This window comes from Coloeus monedula, assembly GCF_965178545.1.
Source record: "Coloeus monedula genome assembly, chromosome: 3".
NCBI lineage: Eukaryota > Metazoa > Chordata > Aves > Passeriformes > Corvidae > Coloeus > Coloeus monedula.
This window is the reverse complement of record NC_138783.1, coordinates 460,371-487,678: the sequence shown is the minus strand read 5'-3', so window position 1 is coordinate 487,678 and position 27,308 is coordinate 460,371. Positions and strand designations below refer to the sequence as shown.

The following is a 27,308-nucleotide window of genomic DNA, read 5'->3' as shown; positions in this document are numbered from 1 at the left end:
ACTTCACCACGGCAGCAACGTCTCCATTGCCACAGCCCAGACTCTGAGAGGTTCCATAGTTGTACCTGGGACACTTAAGCAGAGCCACCTGGGATAACTTAACACATCCTTGGATGAATGTACTGAGGAACATCTTCAGGAGACTTGGGTCATGGAATCACAGAATGATTTGGGATGGGGGGACCTTAAATTCCTTCCCATTCCACCCCCTGCCATGGGCAGGGACACCTTCCACTGTCCCAGGCTGCTCCAAGCCCCGTCCAACCTAGCCTCGGACACTGCCAGGGATGGGGCAGCCGCAGCTGCTCTGGGCAAATTCCCTTCCTGAAACTTGAGTTAGGGCTCCTAACGTGAGGCTGCATTTCCACACGTTCCTGGGGGCAAAGGAGGACATGAGAGTTTGCTGAGGAGAAGAAAACACGTGTCTCTTCCAACACAACATTTTCAAAACATATTTTTTCCCTTGGCTCTCCAGAGATACCAGCATGAAGAGGCAGACTGTTTTTCAGGCTAACGCTCAGTGCTTTGCTTGATGCAAAAAAAAATAAGCATAAATGCAAATTACAGCCCGCCACTTAAAAAATATAATAAATCCACCAGCAATTAGCAGGAGGATGACGCTAATCTTTTCATATAGGAAAGAATAAAAGCGCCCCTGACTGAATTAGAGCTCTGCATTCAATTGAAGGGTACAGCTGACGTCTACAAGACAACAGTGGAGCTCAGCTATTTCTGTGAACCGCAAGGAGTCCAAGCCCAAACCACGAGAACTTGATTTAAATTCATTAAAACCCCATCACTTTGCAAAACATTTCCTGTACTTTTAAGAGCTGTTGTTAAAGTACTTAAATTTAAACAACCATTATTCGCCACACTGCAGGTAGCAGAGAAGAACACTTCCCCTCCCTTGTGGAGCATCAGGTGTTGATGACCAGAGACCAGATACTGGAATAACTGGTCACTAGTTTCATCCATATGGAAGAAAGTCAGATATGCCTGAGAAGGTCTCAGCCAGCTCATGCTGAGGGACTCAGAACAGCTCCCACCGACTTTGCAGGACTCGTGGATCAAGCCCAAGTCCGTGGACATTTGAGATGACCCTGCTCTTGTAACAGGAAAATCTATTTATGGTGGCAATTCACAATCCCAAGTTCAGGAGAAAGATGGCTCTTCCCTGAGGCCATGGCCTCCTTCAGCCACAGGCAGGCCCCTCTGGGAGCAGGACATCCTGCAGGCCCAGGGAAGGGCTCAGCCCACGGCACAGGTGCGGGATCCTCAGCCCTCCCCCGTGCCCACTCACCAGCGCGTGGAAGGACGACACGGAGAAGATGCCCAGGCGGCCCATGGCCACCTTGGTGGGGCGGCTGGCGAAGGCCAGCAGCCGCTTGGGGTTGGGCAGCTCCCCGCCCTGCAGGCTCGCCAGGTAACAGCGGTACCGGAACAGATCCATCTGGAACTGCTCCAGGTTCTGCTCCCACACGAAGATCTGCGTCCGGACAAGGTTGGGCAGCGAGGGGACAGAAGGGGAGAGGAGGCTGGTAAATGCCTTGAAAAAATTCCCAGTAACACACCCTTTTCACCAATGCTGATCTCACTCAACAAACCTTGATTCCTGATCTTCCCACATGCCCCTGCCCTCCCAAGCCCCCAGAGGATGCAAAGAGCAAAAAAGTTTTCATTAGATGGAAAACAACTTTTTCTACATTCATGGCAGAAGTCTCCTCCTGGGACAACCGATCCTCTGATACAATGCTAATTAACAGGATTAAAATTTCATTTTTAATTTTCTTTGTATTTCCAGGGTTCTCTGCTCAGCAGTCCCTTAAGAGGCTTCTTTCATGCATCAAGAGCATCTGAGGAACCAGAAGAGCAAACCCCACCAAACTCCAGGCACAGGGCATTCCAAATCAGCAGCCACAGCAGCAGCTTTGCTATGAGCACCAGCAGAGCTTGAAAAAGTGCCATACACTGGGGATAATTAATCTGATCAGTGCAAGAGCGCTGTAATCAGCCTATGGAAGGACTTATTTAAATAATTCAAATAGCTTATAGGAAACAGTTTCAAAGCATCCAGACAAACTCAGTTACATAAAGAGAGAGATTGCTCTGCCCTCTCACTGTGACTGACAGCTTTGAGTGGAGCTCTTTAGCATCTCCCTCCCCTTTCTCCCCCATTTCCCCTTCTCATGGGCTTCCAGGGGGTACAGATCTCTTCAGCTCAGCCCCAGCCACTTCCCATGCTTTGCATTACAGGCACACTTGGCAGCCGTGGTACGAGAGCTCCAAATGAGGAAAGCAGGAGCCATATGTTACGTTTCCCAAAATAAGGTGCTGCTGCAGCAGCGGGAGAGACATCTGCTCGAGGCTCTCTGCCTCTGAAACCCAGCCACGCTGTCCACTTGAAGGCAGGAGGAGCAGGCCCAGGGGGAGCCACAGATGCAGCCACAAGGTCAAGGCAGGCCCTTGTGACAAGCAGAAACCAGGGATGGCTTCTTCAGCCCAGCTGCCAGCAGAAGCAGCAGCCTCTGGCACACTAAAACCAACAGCAGCAGCAGTGTTTGTTGGTGTGTGAGCAGCTGTTCCCCAAGGCATCCTGCAGCCATGGCCTGCCAGCCTCTTCACTCAACCTCCTGCTATCCCAGTCTCCTGGAGGCCAGAAGACAGCCCATGCTGGACCTTAGTGAAGACACGGTGCAGCTCAGCAGCCAGCACAGCTCCCCTGCTCCCACCTGCTCCAGGGAGCTCCCACCAACCTCTAGAACGCCTTAAACCCTTGCTAGGGACTTATTTCACACGAGCAAGAGAGTTTACCTGATCCAGGATGGTCTTCTTCTTCTTGGAGTCTGTTACAGAGGACAGCTGCATTTCACCCATCTTCTTCATCTTCTCGTCCATGTCGATCTTCTGCTCCAGCTTTTTGATCTCCGTTTTGAGCAGCTTGACCGTGTCCTCCTTGTGGTGCTGCCGCGCCACGGCGGTGGCACAGGCTGAGTGGATGGCTGTGATCCAGTTCTCCAGCTCCGTCTGGCTGCACGTCTGCGCAGAGGGAAACGGGAGAGAAGAAGTCAGCATCCTCTATGAAACTGATTGCAGATTAACAAATGCAATTCCAAGGAGTTCCCTTTCCCTTTGATCTCAAGATTCAAAGCCTTAAATCCACTTACTCCTGTCGAAGTAATAGCCCCCCATCATCCTTAAGCAGGCCATTTTGAACTCGGCACCAGGCACTCGGCACTCGAAATTACACCTCTATCTGTGCTCTGCAGCTGTGGGTGCTTCCCAGCAAGGCCTCAGGATTTACCTCCCTGCCTCAATGCAGTGCTGCCTTAATTTCTAGCTCATTATTTAACGATGATTTCTGAACTCCAGTTCCTTAAGGCAGGGAATGCACCCTGCGCTCTTCCCAGGATGGAGAGCTTTTCCGGCATGCAGCAGTTCATAATAAATTCATGGCAGAAAATGCGACCATGATAAGTATGAGTAGCTTTATCATGGTGCACACACAAACAAGCTTTCCATTTCTGAAGGGCTCAAAGCACTCTGAAGACACCTCTGCTACCATTAAGGGCAGGCTCATCTTCGTTTTCACAGCTCTAGCACTGTTCCTTCCCAAGCATGGATATGACAGCTTGGGAAAAGGGAACACTTCTCCTTGCTGGAAGTGTCCAAGGCCAGGTTGGACAGGCCTTGGAGCAGCCTAGGATACTGGAAGGTGTCCCTGTCCATGACAGGGCATGGAACTGGATGAGCTTTAAGATCCCTTCCAGCCCAAATCACTCCATGAGACACCAGGCTGGAGCAGGGGACACCAGGACATTTTTCTGGAACAGGACTATTCTGATTAAGGACTTTTGACACACAAAGAAGAAACTTTCCAGATTCTTCTTTCCAGATTTTCAAAATAAAAAGTTAATCTTAGGCCTTTTACTAAACTCCAATCCTTTTTACAGTAGGTTATAAAACTAACTTTCCAGCCAGCTCAGGGTTGCAGAGGCCTTTCAGTGAGTGTCAGCCTGTGGCAATAATCACACTGGTATTTGGCTCCTGGCTGGAAAAGTAGCAAGGTGCCAAACCACCTTGTTCTAATTAAACTTTCTGATGATGCCTGATCTATTAATAGGCAGCCCAGCATGACTTCTCCATTTGCTGGAGAAGACGAGGAAGGTCATCCTGGCTGAGGTCACAACCAACAGCCAAGGATGAAGCCAAGGAGAGCTTCCCAGAGAAGCCCAGCTCTGGGAATCACGTATGCACGGGCTGGGCTCCAGAGTGATGCTCCCTGAACTCTTGTGGTGCCGAAGCAAGTGGGACACACGTGTCCCAGAACGACACCACTCCCTCACTCAGGCTAGAAGCCCTAAGCAGAAGCAGGATCTACTCCAGAAGGACTGACCTCCTGCTTCCCAACTTCCTTGCCTTCAGCTGGCACTGCACACAGGATATGGCTGAAACGGGTCAGGATCTCTGCCCAGGCAGGACCATTAACAAGCCCTCACTCCACTGCTGAAGACACTGTGGAATTCTCTGCTGGAATTACAGGAACTATTTGCTGGAATGGAGGACACGCTGCACACAGTCAGGTGGTGAAACCTCACCCCCAGCAGAGAAGAGATCAACACTGGACTTACATGGTGTGTTCGTTAATTCCTAGCAAAATCCTAACAGCATTTGTTACTTTATTAAATTGCAAAGTGTTACCACTATACCATTAGATTCATTTTTCTGTTTGGTTTCCTGGGGGAGAGGGAGGGGAAAAAAGGGTCTGGAGTGGATTTTAGGAGCTGAAGACTCCCCTGGTAGATGAGCAGGCGATGGGAATCGCACAAACAAGCTGCAAACACCTGACACACGTACGTGGGTGTCGCAAGTTGCTGTGAGCTGCTGGCACACACATGTGACATGTGCCAGGGCTGGCTTTGTGTGGGCACAGCCAGAGCTGCCTGAGCCATGTGGGAGGGATGGGATGTCTCTGGCTGCAGTGCAGTGGGCAGGCTTGTTACAAGGTGTCCAGGATCTGTGGGCATCACCAACAGCCCTATTTTCTCTGCCACAGGACAGAAATGGTCTCCTGCAGGGCTGTGCTCTCTCCTTGCCAAACCCACTACTACAGCTCTGTGCTGAGTGTGGGGCACAGGCAGCGAGGGGCCACTGCTCCCAGGGCATCCCCTCCTTCTCCTCTGCTTCCATGGCAGAAAGCACACATCACAAAACATGTCTGGCAATATAAATGACTGGGTTTCATTGCAACAGGCTCATATTTGCTCCTTCCCTACACAAAAATCTACCTGTGGCATAATGATACTGAGCTCTTAGGGAATAAGCTTTGGGGTGACCTCACTGGGACCTTCCAGTCTGGGAGCCCACAAGAAAGATGGAGAGAGACTATTTATATGGACATGGAGGGACAGGACAAGGGGGAATGGCTTCCCCCTGCCAGAGGGCAGGGTTGGATGGGAGACTGGGAAGGAATTGTTCCCTGGGAGGGTGGGGAGGCCCTAGCACAGGGTGCCCAGGGCAGCTCTGGCTGCCCCTGGATCCCTGGAAGTGTCCAAGGCCAGGCTGGATGGGGCTTGGAGCAGCCTGGGCTAGTGGAAGGGGTCCCTGCCCATGGCAGGGGGTGGCACTGGATGATCTTTAAGGTGCCCTCCATCCCCAGGTCCTTCTGTGGCTCTGTGATTCCCTCTCACCTGGACGAAGGTCTCCAGGTGCCAAAATAGACATCCCCTTCCCAGGGAAGACATGAAGGAGACAGGGGCAGAGCAGTGCTACAGGAGGAGCTAAGGAAAAATCCCACTGAAGAGGCAGAGAAGTTAGTCCACAAAAAAATGATGGGGTTTTTCAGTATGCAGTCAGATACTCAGTCCCTCCAAGAATCAAGAATTTTTTCTGCACCAGTTTGAGAATCCAGCCCTCTGCAAGGACAGCTGCAAGGACCTACAACACAGTATAATTTCATTTTTTGCACAGGGGAGTGATGATGTAGGGACACATCCTACCCCAGAGTAGCTTCTGGTTTAAGAAGGAAAGAAACTCCACTGTCATTGAAATGAAAAACAAAGGGATTCCTCCAGTGAAGGAAACTGAATCAAAAGAGGAGGAAATGCACCCACCTCAGCACATGCTGCCAACTGCAAATAAGAGAATGTCACACCCTGCTTAGTGCCAACTTGACACAAGAAAGGAGATGACAACCTAAAAACCACTCAGGGAAGCAGTGGTTACCAAATTACAGAAATCTTTTCAAGTGAAACACATCAACTGATGTATGGTCTTTGATGGAAGTCCTGGGTTTTTTTTCAATGTACCACCCAGCGAAATTGAGACATGGCTATTTTCTGATTAAAGAACCAAACCCTGCACTTCCAGTCTCCTTTCGGGCAGCAGCAAGATGTGTGAACAAGTGGCAGCTGGATCCTGCAGCCCCTCTGGGAAAGCACTTGCAGGTCCAGACATCCCCTTGCACTTCAAATTTCTGCCTTTAGCACACATCTCTTACAAGACACAGAGAGTGGCACATCACATTTAATGCCCAGCTGCAAGTCCAGTGTGGTGACTGGCTTGGTCTGTGTGTTCTAAGCATGCTGCCCAACCAGTTTTTACAGTGGTGCAAGAGCATTTCTTCATTCTTTGCTCCAGCCATCTACACCAAGAGAGTCCAGTCAGTTATTAAATAAGCAGATTTGAGACTGATCATGTTCAGATCATGTCCTTCCTCTAGTGCTGCCAGAGGAAAATCCCAAACCTACTGGAGTCAGCAGGATTTTCCACAGATCTCAACCAGAGCTAGGATGTCCTCCTTGCTGGGAGACAGAAAAAAACTTTGCAAAATCCAACCTGGAAGAGGAAGGCATCCCCGAGGGAGTTGCTGAGGCAGAAGACAAAGTCCTTCTTGGGGTGCTCAGGCACGGCTTGCACGATGCTGTTCTCCACCCAGACAGCGTGTTTGGGAATGCTGTTGTGGTCAATGCCAGAGCGGCCATCAGTCTCGTAGAAGAACAACGTGCACCCTGCAAGAGACAAGGAGCAGCACATCCAAATGCCCTGCAGCCCCTCAGCACTGAGGCTGAGGCTGATCCTATAAATAAACCCTCACAGGGATTAGGGAGAGTTTGCCACAGCCTGTCCGGGTTTTCACAGTGCAGAGCACCAGCAAGTGCCCAGTTTTTAGCTCAGTGAGGTGCTGGGTTTAGTGCCAAGCGGGCACACCACAAGCTGTAGAGCACAGCAAGCCCTGACCCAGGGCTGTTTGGTTCTCCCTGAGTTTTGTTCTCCCCAGGATTGCCAAAACAGAAAGTCACAGGCAGTAAAATACAGCCCCAGATAAGAAACATCGTAAGGAATCACAAATTTGGGGTCGTCCATGGCCACCCCCCACCGCAGGGAAGACGCAGGCGTGAGATCCTGGTCCTCTGAGGGTGACAGCCAGCTGTGAGCCAGCCCTGGGAGCAGACAGGCCCTCGGGCATGGCCCAGCCTCAGCCTCTGCAGCTGCTGCTGCTGTCACAGTCCCTGCAAGGCAAAGATCAAGCCATTTAATTACTGGATGCAGACAGTAACTGTAATCAAAATGGGCTGGGATGAGCTGTGCTTGCTGAAAGATTGATGGACAAAAAAACTTAGCTGGGGACAGCAAAACCTGTTCAGTGTTACAAAATACTCTTTGCAATCCTCCCGGAAAAGGGTAAAAAAAAGTATAGGGCAAAGGTGCAATTTGGGAGATTCCAAAAAGAAAAGGGTCCTCCTCTCCCACCTTCCCACACCATCTCCAGTTGTTTGTAAGCTGGCACACAGTTGCTGTGTCACTGGAAAGGGATGCCCTGGTACCCAGCCTCTCGCAAAACTATTTGCAGCCAAACAATGGCAGCTGTTCACTTCAAAGCCTCAGTTAAACGCTGCCAGTATCAAGGCACTGCAATCCAAGGAGTTAACACTCCACTTAGGCCAAAGCACTTCAAAACAACATCACTTCCGTGCTCACCCTTCCCCTCTCTCCTCCCAGATGGCCCTTTGTTGGCCGGCTCCTCACAGCTAGACCTCCCTGCCACAGGGCCCCCTCCCAGGAGATCAGGGCTGCCCCTCACCTCCCCATGTCCTCTCCCGTTTCCCCAGCTCTCCAGCCACCCCAAGGGAGAGCTGGCTTCAAACTCTGCTGTTGGTTTTAAAATAGCGCTGCAAATTAAAAATAAACAAGTGCTCTAAGAAGAGCCCTCTGTGGGGTGGACAGGGTTTGACCACACTGAGCCTTGTGGGTGACCCCACCTAGAGCAGGAGACACTGCTCTGCCTCTGCTAGCTCCGGCTGCAGCAGAGGAGAGGGAGTCCCATCCCAAAACTGTTTTACTGCTGATGAACCACATGGAGATGAGGTTATGAGCGCATGCCTAGCAGGAACTGCAACAAACCAGGGAGAAGAGAGTCTGTGGCCCAGGAGGAAGCAGGGCAGCTGGCTGCCCACCACAGGGTGGGTGACACAGCCAGAGCCACATGTCAGCCTTGATGACCAACCACAGCTTCCTGTCCCCTGCAGATATGCTGCAACCCTGAGTATTTATACTCATGAAGCACCTCTCGGGGAAAGAGAGGTACAGGAGGGACGCTGAGCGTGGCAGAGCCCCTGTGTGAACACGAGCCACTGTCACCACCAACAGCCTCCCACCATCGCATGCCTGTGGCTGCACAGGGATACTCAGCTATCAGCAAGCCATGGACACACTCCTCCAAGGAACACCCAGTGCCCAGGGAAGCCACCCTGGGTGCTGCCAGCAGGGCTCAAAGCAAGGCGTGAACCCCACTGCTGTGCCTTGGACTACACACGTGCCATCACTGAGCACATCAGCAACCGCCACATAAAACCTCCGAAAAACAGCAGGGCCCCTTCCCCAAGCTTCATGTGAACGATACTGAAGTTCACAGCAGCTTCTGTTACGAGTCCAGGCCCCTGGTTTCGCCACCCCACTAAACATACCCCTGCCCGCTTCCTCTGTACCTTTCAGGGACACCCAGTAGTGCTTCCACTTCCTGCGTGTGGCCGATTCCACCTTCTTGTTCTTCTTGTGCACCAGGAAGTTTTTGACGGCCAGGGCGCCGGCCTTGCGCACGGTGCCCTGCGCGGCCGTCAGCAGGATGTCGGACTGCCCGGGGGAGCTGAGGGTGCCGCTGCTCTGCTCGTCACTGAGGGCGGATCCTGCCTCCTCCAGGTGCTCGCTGTTGGCGGTGCTCATCTCCAGCTCGCGGCGGAAGTTCTCGTAGACGCCCTGGCGCAGCCCATCGCCCGCCGAGCTGCTGCCGCTGTCGCTGCCGATGAAGGCGCGGCTGGCCGGCGGCGAGTAGCTGGCCGTGGTGGCGTTGGAGCGCCGCGACAGCAGGTCCGTGTCGGTGGCTGCGCCCTCGATGCCGCTGTCGGTGAACTCGCTGCCCTCGCCCGCGTTGACGTCCTGGTTGTGAGAGAGACATGGGGTGAGGGGAGAGCCTGGCCGAGACCCCGAGTGCCCAGGGGCACCACAGTTCTTCACACCTCCATTTTTGCTAGCACTGGCAATCCCTCATCCCTTTTCCTCCCTAAGACAATCAACTGGAGGAAAAGGTGGAGTTGAGGCTTCCAGCACAGGTTAGGAAAGACCGGTCACACATGCACCACTGCAGGTGGTGCCTTTACGGCCTTGGCAATTTGGAATATAAAATGCAGCATCATCTGTTTACATTAAGCCAAGTTAACAGTGCTAAAGGTTTTGCAAAAGGAGGACATATGGTAGCAAAAACTGGCAGTGTTGAGAAAAGCAGCGCCCAACCTACGCGTTTTGAGGAGAAAACATTGATATTGTGCACTCACACCTACAGCTGAAGATACATTTCAGACACCCCAAGGCTGACCTTTGAAAATTATGTAACCAAAAAGGTTCTTATTTTTTCTCCTCCTGACAGGTTAATGTGGTTGAGATTATTTCTGTTTTCATCACAAACTGTAAGGATGGGCCATGTGATATTCCCCGCCAAATCCCACAGACCCTTCCTGCTCCCCAAGAACTTGCCATGGAAGGATCAGAAGACACAAAAATATGGCTGGTTTCAGCAAGACAGGAGAAAACACCACTGATTTGGGGTTCTGTAGGCTGTGACTCAGCCTGCTACAAGGCTAATCCCCCCAAGGGGATGGCCACCACCACCTCAACATCTACAGGCATCCGAGGCACATTTTGGAGCACAGAGGCCAAACCCTGTGAATGGAAACAAACGTTTTAGGTACTTGGGTGAAGAGGATGCAAAGAAGTGAGAAAAAACAACAGGAATTGCAGCTTCTATCTCTCCTGCAAGAGGAGCTAGTGCTTGATTCACAAGTTTTAAAAAAAAAAGAGGAATCTCCGTGAAGAGGTAGCAAAATGGAGTATTTATTTTGAGAGAAAACAAGCTTCCAGATGTTGGTTCAAGCACCAGTTTTCTTAGTATCCAAGAGCAGCTCTGTGGAAACAAAGAAACCCTCCATCAGCTCTGTGTGAAACTGTCCTCCTGTGGAGCAAGGGCTGGACAGGGAGAGCTTCGGGGCAGGGGAAGGGCTGACTAACTTTTAAGGCATTAATTTGCAATGGATGGCCCCGTTCTTTATAAACACCGCTTCCCAAGGGAGACTTGGGAGTCCAGCTGGAAGAATAAGCACTTCCTTCCCCACTCAATGAGCACAGTTCTGCTGCTCCATCTGGTTATTTAATGCAGCACACAGTGACAGACAGGCTGCTCCGGACAGGCCAATACTGCTCTGCTCCTCCACGTGTGAATGAGCTGAGCAGGCTTTCCTGGAAGTACAGCCCTGTACCCACCCAGAGCAGCTTTCACAGCTGCACGTGGATCCTGCTGTTCAATACACTTGGTTTTGGGAAGCCAGTTTCCTTCTCATTCCGTGCAAAGGAGGAATATCTGGCGAGGGGAAGCGCCTGGAACAACCTGGGATACTGGAAGATGTCCCTGCCCCAGGCAGGGGGTGGGACAGGATGAACTTTTAGGTCCCTTCCACCTAAACCATTCTGAGATTCCATGATTTTATGCTCTACAAAAAGTACATGGTTAGTTCCAAAATCTTAGCTGATGTAACTTTTAGGAAGCATCTCTCATGCTTTAGTTAAAATGAGTTGGTTTAAGAAAACAAGGAACTACTAGAACAGACCACCAACTTGACAGAGATAGGATCTGTAATCTCACCAGATAGCATGTGCATCAAATTTTCTTAGTGCTGATTAGCACGTGGAGTATCTTTCCAAAAACTCAAGTTCCCCCAGAGCTGCTCAAGGTCCCCCACACCCAGTGTGCCACAGCGTTTTCAGATGACCTTGGTGAGACACTGCATGAATTACCTCCCTTTTCCTGTCACTAAATTGGCCTTATACTCTGTAACTAATATATGAGCATATCAGTTTATAAAAAAAACATTTATAAGAAAACCTCGAGGATGGAGGACTCGGGGTGAATATATTTGCTATATTTGCTCGTAAGGTTAAAGCATAGTTCCTAAAACCCCAACAATAGCACATTTTGCAAAGATCTCTACAGTCTTTACCACAATGCAAGTGATGGGCTAGACTGGCCAAAAGATCTTTTCAGTGTATTGCTACAGCCCTGCTCCTAATCTCCCTCTGCTCCCTGCAGTCCCTTTTTCACTCCTAAATACCCCTTATCAAAGGCTTGTGGGCAGCCCATTCAAGGCCTTTGGTAGGAGGAGGGTCTGAGCAGACAAAGGTCGGAGCAGTTCACAGCCCAGAGCTGCCAATACCGTTCTGCTCCCGAGTTACGAAACGCAGCATTGAGGGAGCCTCGCCACTCCAAGCCTGGCCCACGAGGAGATGGGTGCCGAGGTTAGGAGGCTTCAGGCCATTCACAGCACAGGTCTCTGCTTCCGAGTTCCTGCTGCAATGCCAGCTCATTCCCATCCGAGGCGGGGAGAGCTCCAGGCAGCTGCTGGCATCTGCTCCGGGAGCCTCGCAGCGCTGCACTGAGGACACTCAGCTGAGGTTTCTGCACAAAGCACAGGGGCTTAACACTGAGATCCCACAGAAACCGGCTGGGGCTGAGGGGGAAACAGTCCCAGGCCGGGAACAAACCTTAGCAGGGTTTGAGGGACACTGGGGCTCTACTGCTCTGACTGAGGATTGCTCCGTGGAAAGGAGGGAGAAAGGCACGTGGAGACCACGGGCAGAGGAAGGGAACTAAATGGGCTCCGGGGCTGTGCTGTGACAGGGAGACGTGGGAAGCAGCAGCAGAGCTTCCACCGGGATCTGGGATCCCTGGCACTGCTGAGGGCACGGAGGAACAGCACCATTCCTTACACCGGCAGCGCTACCGTGTCCCTGGGGCGGCCCAGGGGTTATGGAAGGAGACTCAGCAGACGGTCCTGAAGGGAAAGAGGAGGGAGAGGTGGAATGCCCAGTGCCACAGAGATCCCCCGTGCAATGCGGACCAGAGCAGGGCTGAATGGTGCCATTGTCCCCGACAAGGCCACGTGCCAGGGCAGCCCTATGAGCATCCCAGGGCAATGAAGTGGAATGAGTTATCACAGCCCCATCAAGTGCAGAGAACAATTTAACTGCTGAACCAACTGGGTGAAGTGCTACTGGAAGCATTAGTAACCCACTTAAATATAGGGGTTTTTTTCACATGAACACTGGGTTTCAGGCAAAACAAGCAAAACAAGGCAGTGGGAAATAAAACTGTAAGGCAACAGCTACACCAGGCTAACCTGGTGCTGTCACTTCTGAATACTCACGTGATACTCACACCTCTGTATGTCCACTGCAGCCACATCTGTTACATCATTTTTGCTAAATTTAAAAGACATACAGGAAAAAACCCCTTTGCTTTAGGAAAAACGTCTACATTCAGCTAGCAAAAATGAGGGGAGGAGTTCTGGGACAGTTGCAAGTGTCCCCATGTTGACCATACCTGGTACTGGCCTCTGCTAGAAGAGACCACAGGATGGGACAAGCCTTGCCCAGCTCTGGCTTGCGACTGGACACACACCGAGTGCCTGCAAGAGCTGCACTTCCCAAACCTCCCACCACCAGCCCTGCCACAGACACCGTGACAGGCCTTGGTGAATCACTTTCTCCTGCCCCACCGACAGCACTGATTCATGGCCACTTGGGGGCTGATTTAGTAGGAAAAATCTTACTTCGCTAAATATAAGCAGTTCCTCATGGTTAAAACTCCATTCTAAATGAACCATTAGATTAAAAGTACAGCTGAGTGGGGGTTTTCCTTGGAAGGGGCTCCCTCCAAGCCAATGCAGATCCTTTGTTCCCTGTCCTGTTGAGCAACAGAGCAATCAGATGCTCACAACTCAGCAAGAGTGATTGCACACAACCTGTCTGGCTGCTCCTGAGGCAAGCACCACAGAATACATTTCAAATGGGTGAGCAGCCTGATGGTTTGCATGCTTTTATCTGACTGGTGTCCCTTTGAAGCTCCTGTGTGGAAACAGATTGGCCTGATAAGTGTTTTTCCTTTCTTTTCAGTACTGACTCTGCCATCATTTGATGGCCAAGGTATGGCTTGCTGCAAATCCAGGCTGAATCCTTTCTCCACAGTCACGTCCTAGAAGCAAAGATAAATCATGAATTGCACCTGAGAGCTGAGTGGGAGAAATGGTTTGAGTCCTACTTCTGTGCACTCACCGCACTGGGGCAGCAGCTCTTGAGATGTCTGAAAGAATCAAATTTTTTTAAAAATTAAATTTAGGAAAAAGAAAACAAACAAACCCTTGTATGTGTCATTAAAGCTGCTCAGGGCAGTTTAATAAGCAAGCAGGTTTGGGTCATGGCTCTCTGAAATCAAATCTGCCCCTGACGAAAAGGGAGTAGCCCACACCTCCAGACACTTCTCCTGGCAATAAACTCCAGTCTTACTATGAAAGGATGAATCACAGTCACAGGTGTCTGGGCAGTGACGCCTGGGAAAGTCTTAGGGCACGGATTTCAGTGAATCTGGTCCCAGGAATCCTTTGTGAGCTTGTGGTGAATGCTTGCAGTGTAATTTGGCACCCTGGAAGGACAGACGAGGTACTGGGTGCCGAGGAGCCAGGAGATACTGGGATGTGGGAAGGAGATGTGCATCCCCTGTGCTCCTGTGGGACAGCAGGCAGCAAACACCACTGTACCAAGGGTCTGCAACCCCACAGATCTGCAGGCAGCTCTGGTTGTTACCTCGGTATTACCCCTGGCTCCTTCACTCCATGCTAAGCTGTCACCTCAGCTCTGGGCACTGAGGCTTGGCAGCATTTTTGGTTCACTGACTCTCCCGATGTTTTCCAGCCAATATGTGGGCCCTTGCAGAAAGATCAGCCCTGTGCTTTCCCAGGGAACCTGGCTTTCCTACCTGAGATGCCCTAAAGGCAAATTATGGACACACAGGGACTCCTGCAGCAGTCAAGAAAGTACAGCCCCAGAGCTGTGAGACATAAAGTGGTGAAAATTAAATCGTCCCCACCAGCTCCTCCCTGGCTCCAGCACTGACTTTTGAGGGGTGTTAAAGTACCTAATTCCATGAAGGAGAATCCAGCCCTAATCCAGTAAAGCCTCTTGCAGTGTGGTCCCTGCATGCAGCTCCCGACACCTGCACGGATCCAGGGTGAATTCCCGCTTTCCACCCCCTCAGTTCTCGGGTGCTGCAGTGTTTAATCCCTCTGTTCCCAAAGGATACGCTGAGGGCCCCCCAAATTTACCCTGCTTTCATCCCAGTGGACCACCCAGCTGAAGGAAGTTTCTAGAGGAGCTGAGTTAACCATAAACTAATAAAAGCAGCCGAACAGTGCTCAAGTTAAAGCAAGGGCTATGTGCCACCAAAATCCTCCCTAAATTAAAACACAGGGTTGGGTTACTTTTTGTTTGCTGAAGCCAAGAAGACACAATTCTTCCTGAGAAATGCAATAGAGGGGGTAGAAATGGGGAAGGGGGACTGCTGCTAGAATGGCAGCCTGAAATCCAAACACAGCATCCAGGAGGAGTTCACCTGAACAACCACCCAACTTAAGGAAGCAGGGAAATGCCTGTCATCAGGGATGATAACCAGGCACAGCATCACATGCTGAAGCTCTCTGAAAAGGAACATTTCAGTGGAGCACTTCACTGGAAAGCAGCACTCCTGCCAACTGCACCCATGTAAGTAAGCACAGCCCAGCAAACAAGCAGCTGGGGCAACCTGTCTGTGATTTTTCAGTGCAAAATACTTGGAACTAAAACCATGAAGTGCATATAGCTTTACAGAGAATACAACGATTGCCAATGTTGTTATATACACTTCAGATGTATAAATGACAAAGTCCTACACTGTTTAAAAAAACATGCCTGAATGGAGCTAGATCAAATACCAGGACTGGTGATTTGCTTTCCCTTGGCCTCTGGCTGAGAGCTAAGGAAGAAAAACAAATTAAGATCTTTGAAAGAGTATCAAAATATTTGCCAGTGAAGACCAAAACACCAATTTTCACATGCTCCTTTCCCTGACAATACTGGGGTGGAGCTGTGTGCTCTGAAGGGAGTGACTGCTATTTGCTTTAAAATATCCCGACTGGGAAATACCTGATCTAATCTCCTCCATCTGGGTGACAGGGCAGGAAAGACCTCAGAGCCTGGGTCTGAAGCCCTCTATTCCAGCCTTCCTCACTGAATCCACTTCCAGTCAGCCGGGCTATAAACAGCTCGTTTGGTCTAGACATTGAATGAGTCTGGTCATTCCGAGCAGCCACACCAGGACCCAAGATGTGGATTCCCAAGTTTACCCTGGTGCAAGCCTGGGCTGCCGCAAAAACGAGTGGTTTCTGTTTCCCCCAGCACATTCCCACCCCTTACTTGTCCTCCTTGCCCTGTGGCTGGGGGCTGAAGGCAGAGATATGTGGGTTATTGAGATGGTTTGCCTGGAGGCTCAGCAGGGTGACCAGCTGACCTGTGCTCCTCACTGGGATCCCGCCCCGAGAGCCAGCTGAGCCAAACGGTCCCATTCCCAGCTTCTGGGGATTGGGAGCATGGCTCAGGCTACATCCAAGACCTTGGGAACAACCTCTGTCTGAAAGGGACTGTGTGAACAGGGGCTGGAATCAGTGAGCCCCACACTGCAGCTGCAAACCACTAACACCCTGCTTTTAGCTACTCTCTAGCCCGTGTGCCAGTCATTACCACTGAATGTTGTCATCTCTGTCTTTATTTCCTTCCTTGATTCCATCTGGAGTCAAACAGCTCAGACTACAGGTCCGTGTCCATCTGATTAGGAATCAGCCATGTTTTCCAGACTACAGGCGGAATTCCTTCAAAGGAGCAGCTTCAGCTGCTGAAGATGCTCTGCCTGGAAAAGCCATGGCCAAGGAGGGCTGGAGGAGCAGGCTGGAAGGCCACAAGTGCTCTGCAGAGAGTGAACAGGATGCAGTGGAAGCCAGAAGCAGAAAGTCATTTCAGGAAAGAGAATTCAACTCGAGAGCCTTGGATGCATTCCTTGCACAGGAAGACTGCAATCTCTGATCTGCTGGCTTTGGGAAGAATGCCCCGGAGGAAAAGTCACCCCATACTCTCTCTCTTTTCCTGAGCAGTTGGTATTTGGGGAACAAGGTACTGGGCTGGATGGTGCTTCCATGGGATTGACCCAGTGTAGTCCATTTTGAGGTTATATCCTCTAAGCCACAAAAAGATTTTGTGAAAAAGTTTTACACAACTAAAAACCAAGTATCAGCTCTCTGGAGTTTAGCCATCCTACAGAACATAATGGAACACAATAACCAGTTACAAAATTCCCTGAGATAGTAAAAAAAATCTTATCAACTGGAAACATTGTCTAATTTTAGACCGGCTTCTCTGTACATCCTGATCTAATTCCCACAAAACCCCTTGGTTTCATCTCCTGCATATTCTGCAAAACTTTTTATGTAGGATTTTTTTAAGATTTCAGATCCCAAATTCCTGCAAGCTACCTAGAGAGGCCTAAAAATAGTAATAAATTTGAAAATTGGACAAAAGGGGATTTAACATGCCTAGGGCTGGTGCTGAAGCCAGTGCACCTTCCAAGTGAGTCGGGCAGGAAGTTTGTTCCTCTCCCCCACCTCAGCTTCACAAGGAATATGGAATAAGGAGGTGGCAAGACAGGCTTGGAAGGGGCACACAGCCACATCTCAAGGTTTTCATCCCTTAATTCATAGAATCACAGAAGGGTTGGGTTGGAAGGGATCTTAAACCCCATATTTAATTCCACCCCGTGCCGTGGCAGGGACACCTTCCACTATCCCAGGTTACTCCAAGCCCCATCCAATCTGGCCTTGGACACTTGCAGGGATTCAGGGGCAGCCACAGCTTCTCTGGCAAATTCCCTTCTTGAAATGTCAGTTAGGGCTCATAACAGCAGGGGAGCATGGGGTACATTTGTCCCTGAACATCTACCAGGAGAAGGAGGAGGAGGAAGGAGTCTCCTGCAGGCAGATGTTTAGCTGCCACAGGACACAACAGGGCCGCTAAACAAAATCTGGATCCCACAAAACAGCCTGTGGGATCCTGGGGATCTCACAGCCCACAGTCAGAACGAGCTGTTTCCAACCGGTGCTTTCTCCCTTGCAGGAAAAATGGGTGCAAATGTCAGCCAATTAAGCCCTTTCCACCTACACCACATCAGCTCCAAAAGTCAAACACGATCCCAGCAGAGCTCCCCGGGAAGTCTCGCTCGGCAGAGCTGAACCCTTAATGGCACAATGTTGGGAAAAGCAGAACTGCTGCGTGGGTGCCCCAGAGCCACCCTGTGAGCACTAATCAGTTGTGCATATTGAATATAATTGTGTCTCCATATGAAAAAGCTCCCTTCAATTAGTGGAGAGTGACTCCCACCATTCAATTTAAGGTTTAAATTTGGATGGGGGGAGATTTTCTTCTCTGTTTTGGGTGTGTTGGTGTTTTTCCCTTTAATGTGAACCACGTGCTTGCAAAGAACCCATGGATGAGGCATCAGAACAAAACACGTGCAGCCAGGATTCTGGCCCCTTCGTTCTGGGATGCATTTTCCCAAGAGCAGTGGTCAGCACAGCCCAGAAAGTACAGCTAGTGACACTTGCAGCAAATTAACTTACAGAAACCGTGATGGTGTTCGGGCATGCAGCTGAGCATGCATGGAACAACGGCAGGAACCAAACACCAGGGCACAAGGCCTTCTGGCAGGGACCTCTTTAGGGACTAAACTAGTCAAATAGCACCTACCAGTGACCATCAGACCCTTCCAGCACTTCTAGCACCAGGGCAGCTGAGACTAAACAAACAGGCAGATATCCCAGCTACAGCTTTCCAAAAAGTCGAAAAACACCCCAACCCACTGGCAAACACAACCCCAAATTCTTGTGAGGACTGGCAACAGGGATCTGGGCAGAAACCTCACTCCAGGCTAGGAGAATCCATTAGGTGACTCTGCACTGTAACGCCACGGAGCAGTGACACCTCACTGGCCCAGAGGCCAAGAGGGAAAATTCTGTCCAACACCACATTACACTTGGCCCTGGGTCACCTTTGTGTGGTGTCCTCATGGCCCTAAGATGCAACAATTATTTCGTGGGAGTGGGATGGGGAGAGGCACTTTAAAAGGCTGCTCAAAACACAAGTTTATAGCAGGAAGTGTTTTCCAGCGCATGGACACACATGCCAGGCTCCGGGGCAATGGGGTCATCAAGAGTAGGAAGATACAAATGCCAAAAGACTGGGAGGGCAGAGGGAAACAAAACTGCCCCAAAGGTGCCCAAGTGGCACCTGGCACAGCCCAGCACAGTGCCAAAGAGCACAGCAAGAGCAGGGCAGTGACACAGCCTCAGCTCCCACCAGGCTCCACTTCACACCAGCGCTGACGAGGCAAGAGGAGCAAAGCGTGAGACACTGCTGGACTGGGGACCTGGTACAGACACAGATTGGTCACTTCCCTCCTCTCACCCCATCAAAGCCACCTCATCAGGCTCACCAAGGAACTCCTTTCACTCTGTGTGCAAATTTGGCCTTCATTTCTGCCTTTTTAAACACATAATGACAGGCATTTCCCTAAGCCTGCTCAGGCTAGGCTGGGGCTGACATGACTTCATTTCTGACAACTATCTTATTCTTACAGGCTGCTGCTGGGATTAAAGACTTGGGAGGAGGAATTTTGACCTTTGCAAAGCTTTAATTTTGTTGAATTTATCCATGGTAATAATCACTGCTAAGACTCCTTAGAGCCATCATCTCCAGTCTCAGGAGATGCATCTAGTGAAACCAGCCCCACTAAATGATTTCCCTGGGTACGGCTGAGGCCTCACAAAAAACGACTTAAATTCCAGACTTTCACTACATGCCTCGGAGGAATCTCCTGAATGCCAGGATAGGCACCGAGAAGGAAAACAAATGCTTGGCTGTTCATCACCGACTCCATTCTCTTTTTCCTTAAATACACTCAAAAGCAGGCTGCAGGCAGACCCAACAGTCTTGAGGAAAGTTGTTGGGTCCAAGGCTGCCAAAACCCATCTATTCTTTTTTGTTGTTGTTGTTGTTTTCTCTTGCTTTTTATCCCGCGCTGGCGCACCAAAGGCTTTTCACCTCTGAGAGCAGAGAGCTGATCCTGAAGAACAAAGCTGCAGTTGTGGGACGCTGCAGCATGTTTCGGCATGTCAGCTTTATATTTAGCAGCAGCCCATCTCCACAGATCAAGCACAGCCAGGAAGTCCCTGAGCAGCCCCATCCCAGCAGCTCCCACGAGTCAGTGTCAGCGGAGGGGGGCACAGGCTCCTGGAGCCCTCCAGGAGCTGTTTGCTGCCCAGCCTGCATCTCGGGCACTGCTGTCCTGCCAGCAGCTCAGGGAGCAAGCAGCAGGCCGTGCACTGGCTGGCCTCTGACCCTGACCAGTGTGCAGCTCTCCCCCTTTTCTGGGTCAGGCACACGGTGCACAACACGCACAGGACGAGCCAGGCAATGACATCAGGGGAGCAGCCCTGCCCCATCCCTGCTCTGTGTCCCCAGGCCACGTTTCTGAGCCATTTCTAGAGAATGGTGCACGTCAAACACACCGCTGCCAGTTCTTCCACCAGGCAGCTGGATGGACCTCTGCTCTCAGAAGATCCAAATGAACTCACACGGAGCACAATCTGCCCACAACTTGTGCGCCAGGCATGGCTGGGAGAGGAGGGCAGGGTCTGAAGCTCCTTTCTGCTCCTCTATACAAGCCATCTGCCACTGAACTGCCAGCAGAACCACTGCCTGCAGCCCGAGGCAGGAACTCCATCAGGCAGGACAGGGTAAAGCAGGGCAGCATGTGGGAAAGCTCCAGGATCACAGGCCTGGTGTTTGGAGCGCGGGAGGGGCACCTGACAGCGAACCTCCTCTTGACTCTGTGCTGTCCCTGGCTCAGAGAAGCAGCATCTTCCCCATACGTCTCCAGGCGCCATCATTTCTCAGTTTACAGCAGGCCTGGCAGCACCAGTGCTGTCTCGGGGAGATGTTTTGCACAGACATGAGCATCAGCTAATTAGAAGAGTGAAATTTCAGCCCAGTGAGTGTTTAGCACAGAGGGGAAACACTGACAGGTTTTTCCTTTGCCTCCAGCCATGGGTGCAGGCAGGGAAGGGTGACAAGGCAGGGAGGGCAGAAGGGGGGACACAAGTCTGCAGTGGAGTGATCAGTTTTGGCAGCTACCCTGGGAAAAAAGGCACCATCAGCACTGCAAAACACGCAGGGAAATCTTCTGCTGGCAAATGCAGATTTCCCTTTCTCAAAGGCAGTGAAGAGTGGAAAAGGTCCAAGGAGGGCTGCAGATAAAGAAGGGACAATGATGGAATCGAGCCAGCTCTGGAGACCAGCTAGTTCAGCTCTCTCCTCAAAACAGCTCTCTGCTTGGAAAGGGGGTGTTGAAGGAAAACATGGCCTGGGAGAACCCGGAAAACCTTCATCTACAGACCGAGCCCAACAAACGCCAAATCACGGAAGAAAACTGCCTTACCTGGGTGGTTTTCGCCCTTCTGCCTTGCATGCTGCTGCTATGGCTCATCTGGGGGTTGGTGGCCCCTTCGGAAAGGCAGTGGGACTTCCTGCAGGGGAGCGTGTTGTAGTTACTGTAGGAGGAGGGCGTGTCCTCGGCGGTAACCGATGCCATCTTATGGCTCCCGAGCTCCGGGATGTCGGACACCAGGTTCCGGCAGTACCCTCCAAAGGCGTTCCGGGGGCCACCGTTGATGGCAGCACCAGGGGTTTTGGGGGAATACAAGTCACTCATGGAGTTGGCCCGCTGGCAGGCAACCAGGGGCTGGGGGCTGCCGCCGGCGTCCGGGCCCTGCGCTGCCTCGGCGTCCTTCTCCTCGGCCAGGCCCAGGATCTCCTCGTTGCTGGTCAAGTGCTCCTGGCTGAGGTCAGACAGCGAGAACTCCAGGCTGTCCTCGCGCCAGATGTCGGCCGACTTGGAGCGCTTCTTCTTGAAGCTGGCCGCGTCCATGAAGGCGGTGCCGTTGGCCGCGTAGCGCAGCGCCCGCCCGTCGCCCTCGGCCAGGAAGGGCGGCTCGTCCCCGTAGAGCCGGCTCTCCTCCGAGTCGGGCATGCTGTGCACGGAGGCGGCCGTCAGCACCGTGCTACTGTCCACGCTGGGCGTCACCGACGAGTCCGTGTGGTAGGACACGGGGCGCAGGCCCATGTCCACGCGCTCCACCCACATGGGGCTGCCGAAGTCCTCCAGGTTGGCCTCGGCGGCGAAGGGCTCCAGGCCGTTCTCGGCCAGCGACTGCGGGATGCTGGGCGTGCTGCTGGAGCGCGTGCTCACCTCCGAGTTGCGGTGGATGATCTTTCCCGAGGACGCGTGGCGCGTGCGGCGCGAGGCCTTGCTGGAGAGGCGCAGCGAGCGCGACGTGTGCTTGCGGCCCAGCCCCGGCTGCTTGTCCCCGTAGAAGGCGTGCTCCACGCTCTGGCTCTCCGCGTTCCCCATGGCATCACGGTCTGCAAGGGCACACAGCGGGCGCCGTTAGGGGAGGGAGGCACGCGGACACCCCAACACACCAAAAACCGCTCTTTGATTTAATTCATCACTGAACCTGTCCCAAAACCTACACCGCAGATACTCGCAGGGCCTGCTCGACTGCAGCAATAATCCCACAGAATTAATTAAGGGAGCCAGCAGCTGTACCAGTGAACTTAGAAGTACAGTTAAATCAGAACGCAGCAAACAGCCAGACAGCTCTGCTGGTGCAAATGAAGAGCACAGAAGAGGGAAGGACTGAACCTTCGAGATCGGAGTGAACTGGAACCAGTTTAGCACCACAGTGCCATCTCAGCTCTGCACACAGTCGCCTGACTCTCAACGTCGGCATCATCATTCCAGCCAACAAACTCAAAAAATCAACAGCTATTGTTTATCTGCAGGTAACAAGATGCTGAAAAGTAGAGGGATGTACACCTTTAGCTGAGATTTCACCTTTTTTTTTGGCTAGGAACTGCAAAGTGAAGCACCAAAGAGCCAAGTACAAATCTACCCGTTTGGCAGCAAGCTAATGACAGGTTTGATTCCTGGAACAAAAAAACTGCAACATTAAGCAGGTACAGAGAGCCCCACACAAGAAAGCCATATTATGAAAAATCAACTAGCATGAGTGACTCAGACTATACAAAAATAACCTCTCCTTCCCACTCCCTCTGAAGCAGATAAGTAGATCTGAGCTCTTTGATCTGAGCTGGAACGCAGGGACGGGGTTTGTGTCCCCAGCCCCAGCCCCAGCCTCCTGCATTATTCAGTCCCGCCGTGGAACAGGTTTCCCATCCAGGAGGTGGGAGTGATGATCTGATTCAACCTTGGAAAACACTTTGAGGTCTGTGATCTCACTCAACAAATGTCAGAAATATTTTATCAGTAGTACTGGGTCCTTCCTTCTGGCCTGACGGCAAGAAGAAGAATAAGAAAAGTAAATGCCAAAGTTCAAAATTAAACAGGAGATTCTGAATTACACACAAGGCAATTATATAGAGAAAAATACTTCATCAATCTTGAAAAGAAGTTCCAAGACAAAACTTCATTGTTTTGAGGTATTTCCATTAGTTCTGGTTGAAAACAAAAAAATCTGCTCTGACATTCAAATAATCTGGAGTTTTTGATTTCTTGGGGCCATTTCCTGTCCTTTGCAAGGATGCTGATGGGTACTGAGCCAAACGCTGGCAGAATGAATGCGACCATGTATTTTCCCTCGCTATGTATATATACACCACTGCTGCTGCACAGAACTGACTTAGCCCTACACGAATACATGGAAAGCGAGGAACTGATGGCACTAAACAACGGGACAGCATGGCAGAACTGAATTCTGCAGTGACACTTCTGACCACAGCCAGAGGACTGTGCCTCTGCTCCTCTACCCAGAAAAGCTGCTCATGGCTGAGGCTAGAAGTCTGTTCAGTGCTGGAGCAACAGACAACACCATAAGTATCTGGGCATTTCTGTATTGAGCATAAATACAACTGCATGTGAAGTAAACTACAGCAGGAAGTGCCCTACGTCTACTGAAATGAATGGCAGAACTCCCTTTGGCTGCCATGACTTGTTTAGAAAAATAAATGCACTGAAGAAGGGGCAGGTTTAAATCTTTAAAAAAAAAAAAAAAAAAAAAGACAGCTTTATCAATCCCTAGACAAGAGTTTACTATCTCCTAAGACCTACAGCTCTTTGATATAGACTGAAAAACCATCATCCAGCTTTTGCCTGTGGAACATTTTAAAGCACAAAACCTGCATCTTTTCTTCTGCAGACATCTAAAACCAGGCCTCAATGCTTCCGTCCTGCAGAAGAAACCCTCTCAGCACAATGCTTTCACTGCTTTGGTTCTGAGCTGCTTGCTGACCACTCTTCCATCCGGCAGGATATCCACCGGCTGCACAGCCCAGCAGAGCCTGCAGCCATTCATCCCCAGTCTCCAGCCACCCCTTCTCAATCTGTGTAAGGAGAATGAACAGTTCTAAAAATCCTCTTGAAACCTGGAATGATTGTTTACCTTCCGACCACACCAGGCAAGATCTCCCCCAGCCAGAAAAGCAACAGGACCACAAACGGCTTGGTGAGGAAAGGAGCAGCAGCTCGGGCTGCATCCGGTGAGGAAATCACACTCTCCTGGAAGGAGGGAACTCTTCTCTCCACAGAAGGAATGTTTAGGATGTGATTTCACACAATGAAGTATCTGCTAGAGACTGGCAAGAAGTGTCAGACTTCAAAGTAAAGAGCTGACTCTTTTTAATTCTGTGGATTGGGGCTTTGGGTGAGGACACTTGCAAATCCACAGACTGCTATCGGTGAGCCCATACCTCACTCCTGCGCCCTGGAAAGGCCCTGCCTAATCCTGCTGAATTCCCGGCTGCAGGGTTGCAGGAATGCTGGCCAGTGGGTGCAAGAGGGCTGCAGGCAGTGCAGCTGATCCAGCTGCAGCCATGCAAGACAGTGCCATCCCCGAGATTTGTCACCATCCCCTGGCAGAGCCCATCTCCCCTGGGAGATGCAGGACACACGTCGGGTGGGACAGTCAATCCCAGCAGGTCAAGCTGAGGGGGTCCTCTGAAACGGACCCTCATCCTGCCTTCTCACCCCCTCGGCATTGCTGGCTGAGCATTTCCACCAGTTAGCCTGAACCAATTCAAGTGCTCCTGCAGCAGAGTCCACTAAAACAGCAGAAAATAAATCCCGGGAGGGGGGAAAGAAAAAGCCAAAAAAAGAGAGTTTATTAGTTAGGTTTTGCTGAGCTAGCAAGTTGGCCTGGCACGTGCCAGAGGCAGCACAAGGGTGCCTGTCTGGGGACGCAGCGGGGACAGGACGGGACAGTGTGTCCGGAGGGTGACACAGCAGCCAGGAGGAGGGACAGTGATGGCACCTCCTCGGCTTTTGGCAGCAGGGGAGCTGTGAGGTGAGCTCAGGCAGCTGTGGAAAGGCAGCCCTGAGAGGGGAATTGGCACTGCCGCAGACGCGGCATCCTCGGCGAACGGGAGCTGCGCAGGCGAGCCCCAGCCTCCCCCTCCCACGGGCCACAGCAGACACCCTGGGGCAACAGCGTCTCAAACTGCTCAGCTACGACCGCCAGATGCTGCCTGTCTGTGGCTTAACTGCATTTAGCACACTCAATGAAAAAAATCTGTATCAAATTAAGAAAATGAGTAATGTTAATGGGAGCTGCACGCAAGTGCTGGTAGGACAAAGGCTCCCCTTGTTACCTCGGCTGCTAAATGCAAAGGCCACCATTAAAGACCCATCAAGGTACCACCAGGATATGACACAGATCAAGTGTGACACATCTCCATGCTTTAGGCAGGTCTGTCCCGTCGTGGTGTCGGGAATCTGCTGTGCATTACCCTGAACTTCGCAGAGATCAGTGGCTGTCTAACACAGCACAACTGGCTGGACGCTTTTCAGCAGAAAACGTTGATTCATCAAAACCCAAACTTTTTGTGGGAAGAGAGGGCCTTTGACGAAATCTCTCTCTCTGGGAGGGAGAGGTTTGAAAAGCAAAGCAGGGAGACAGGCACGTCTCCTGGAAGTGGCACCAGCGCCGTGACTCAGGCGCTCGCCGAAGACGCGGAAGATCCAGATTTGTATCTGCAGCCCAAGCCAGGCAAATGAGGGGTGACAACTCCTTCCTCCACATCCTCAAAGAGTGGCCTGACCATCCACACTGGGAAAGGGCTCTCTCTCCCAGAAAGCCTGCTCCTTCCTGGTTCAGCGCAAGGAAAATGTCAAAATTGTGGTGACTTCAAGAAAGTCACCTTTAAGTCAGCTTGCACATCAAGGGACAGGACAGGGAGCTGAGGTGTGTTTTTTGAAAGATCAAACTTAAGACTGACATCAAGATTAGGCTGCCAGAAGAGAGAACACAAATTTTGCAGCGAAGCACAGAAAAAAGAGTGTTTCCTACACCATGTGCCCCGGAAAAGCACACTGACCTCCAGCTGAACTGCTGAGGTTTTGCTGGATGAGTCTTACATGAAATGGTTACACATAAATTATATCACATTCTAGATGACCACTGATGATGGCCCACTCAAAGAACATAATTCCCTTTAAAAACAGTCATTTTCCTTCCTCTTCCCCTACCCATGATATTAAATTATTTCTCAAAATAATTACAAACCCAGAATACTCATTTCAATAAAACCTAAGCTACTAACTCTTAAACTTGCAAAAGGTTGGACCACTGGATTCCAGAAGCATATCTGAAAAATATTAGATTTCCAACCAAATTTGAAGCACCTCACAAGACAACAGATTGCAAATTTAAAATTAGATTCTAGTGGGAGGCCCTGGTGACAAATCTGTATTTTTCTCCTGGAGTGTAGCTCCGAGGCTGTGAGAACCAGAACAATGATCAAATCCACAGTGGGCAGTGAGCCTACAGAAATAAACTTCTGCTAAAATCTGCCAGCCAACAACAAAGATTTTTACTGAACTCACCAGAACCACACAGAAAAACGTACAAGACTAATAACTGAGTGTGAACACACACATTTTACTGTAATTAAAATGTGCTTTTTCAAAAGGGCAAGAGAGAGGCTGAAATTCCACAGAAAGCCTTTGAGTTTCTCGGAAACTCCAGCGGCATATTTCATTGTTTTCACATCAGAACCTCTTAACCAGGCACTTTGTTTTTGTGAGCCGCTCTCACATGTGTTAAAGCACGGGATGGACTCCAGAAAGGCCCTGCAGGCAATTCGAGCAAGAGCGGGAGGGAGGGAGGGAGGGAGGGAGGGAGGAAGGGATGTCACCAGGAGCTGCCTGACAGCCATAGAAAAGACCCGGTGCTGCCAAGCCGGGATACCCAGAACATGCAGCTCATGCCCTTCCCCTCCCCAGCATCCCACAGCACAGCCAAGTCCTACAGAAACACACAGGGACGCACATGTACCTTCCGAGGCAGTCCCGGTATCCAGCGCAACCTTCCCCCAGAGAGATGTGGCATTTAGAGGTATAGAATTGCAAATGACCCCAAAATGAGCAGTTACTGGGACTGCAGAAGCTGTCAGCACCTGCCACTCAGCGACTCCATTACTCCCGCGTCAGAGTCTATGACTACATGCCAAAAACCTGGGGAGAAAGGGGAGAAAAACAAATCAGACAAAGGGTTAGCAGCGAGGGCTGTACAGGAGCATCTTCTGCCGGGGCCTGTCATCAGCACTTACCTAAGGAGCACTGGGCAGTACAGCACGGAATGCTGTGCTCAAATTCGGATGATGGAATCTGATGGTGGCAGAATAAATGAAAAACCCAGTCAAGCACCGATGGCCCCAACCACAGGACGTGGAGAGTTCCTCTTCCCACAGCTCTGCACAATCAAAATCCCCCTGGACTTTAA

General features: G+C 51.0%; 1 protein-coding gene across 2 annotated transcripts in view; it reads right to left on the bottom strand.

Moving 5' to 3' along the window:
- TIAM1 (TIAM Rac1 associated GEF 1) overlaps positions 1-21,922 on the bottom strand; it is a gene marked incomplete at both ends in the record, with an annotated part of 67,689 nt that extends 45,767 nt beyond the window's left edge. For both annotated transcript variants that reach the window (XM_082278919.1, XM_082278920.1), the window contains 5 exons: positions 1,301-1,486; positions 2,812-3,036; positions 6,835-7,007; positions 8,985-9,432; positions 20,951-21,922. In XM_082278919.1, the coding sequence (XP_082135045.1) occupies positions 1,301-1,486; positions 2,812-3,036; positions 6,835-7,007; positions 8,985-9,432; positions 20,951-21,922 (2,004 nt within the window). The remainder of the gene's footprint in view (positions 1-1,300; positions 1,487-2,811; positions 3,037-6,834; positions 7,008-8,984; positions 9,433-20,950) is intronic.
- Between the last annotated feature and the right edge of the window lie 5,386 nt (positions 21,923-27,308).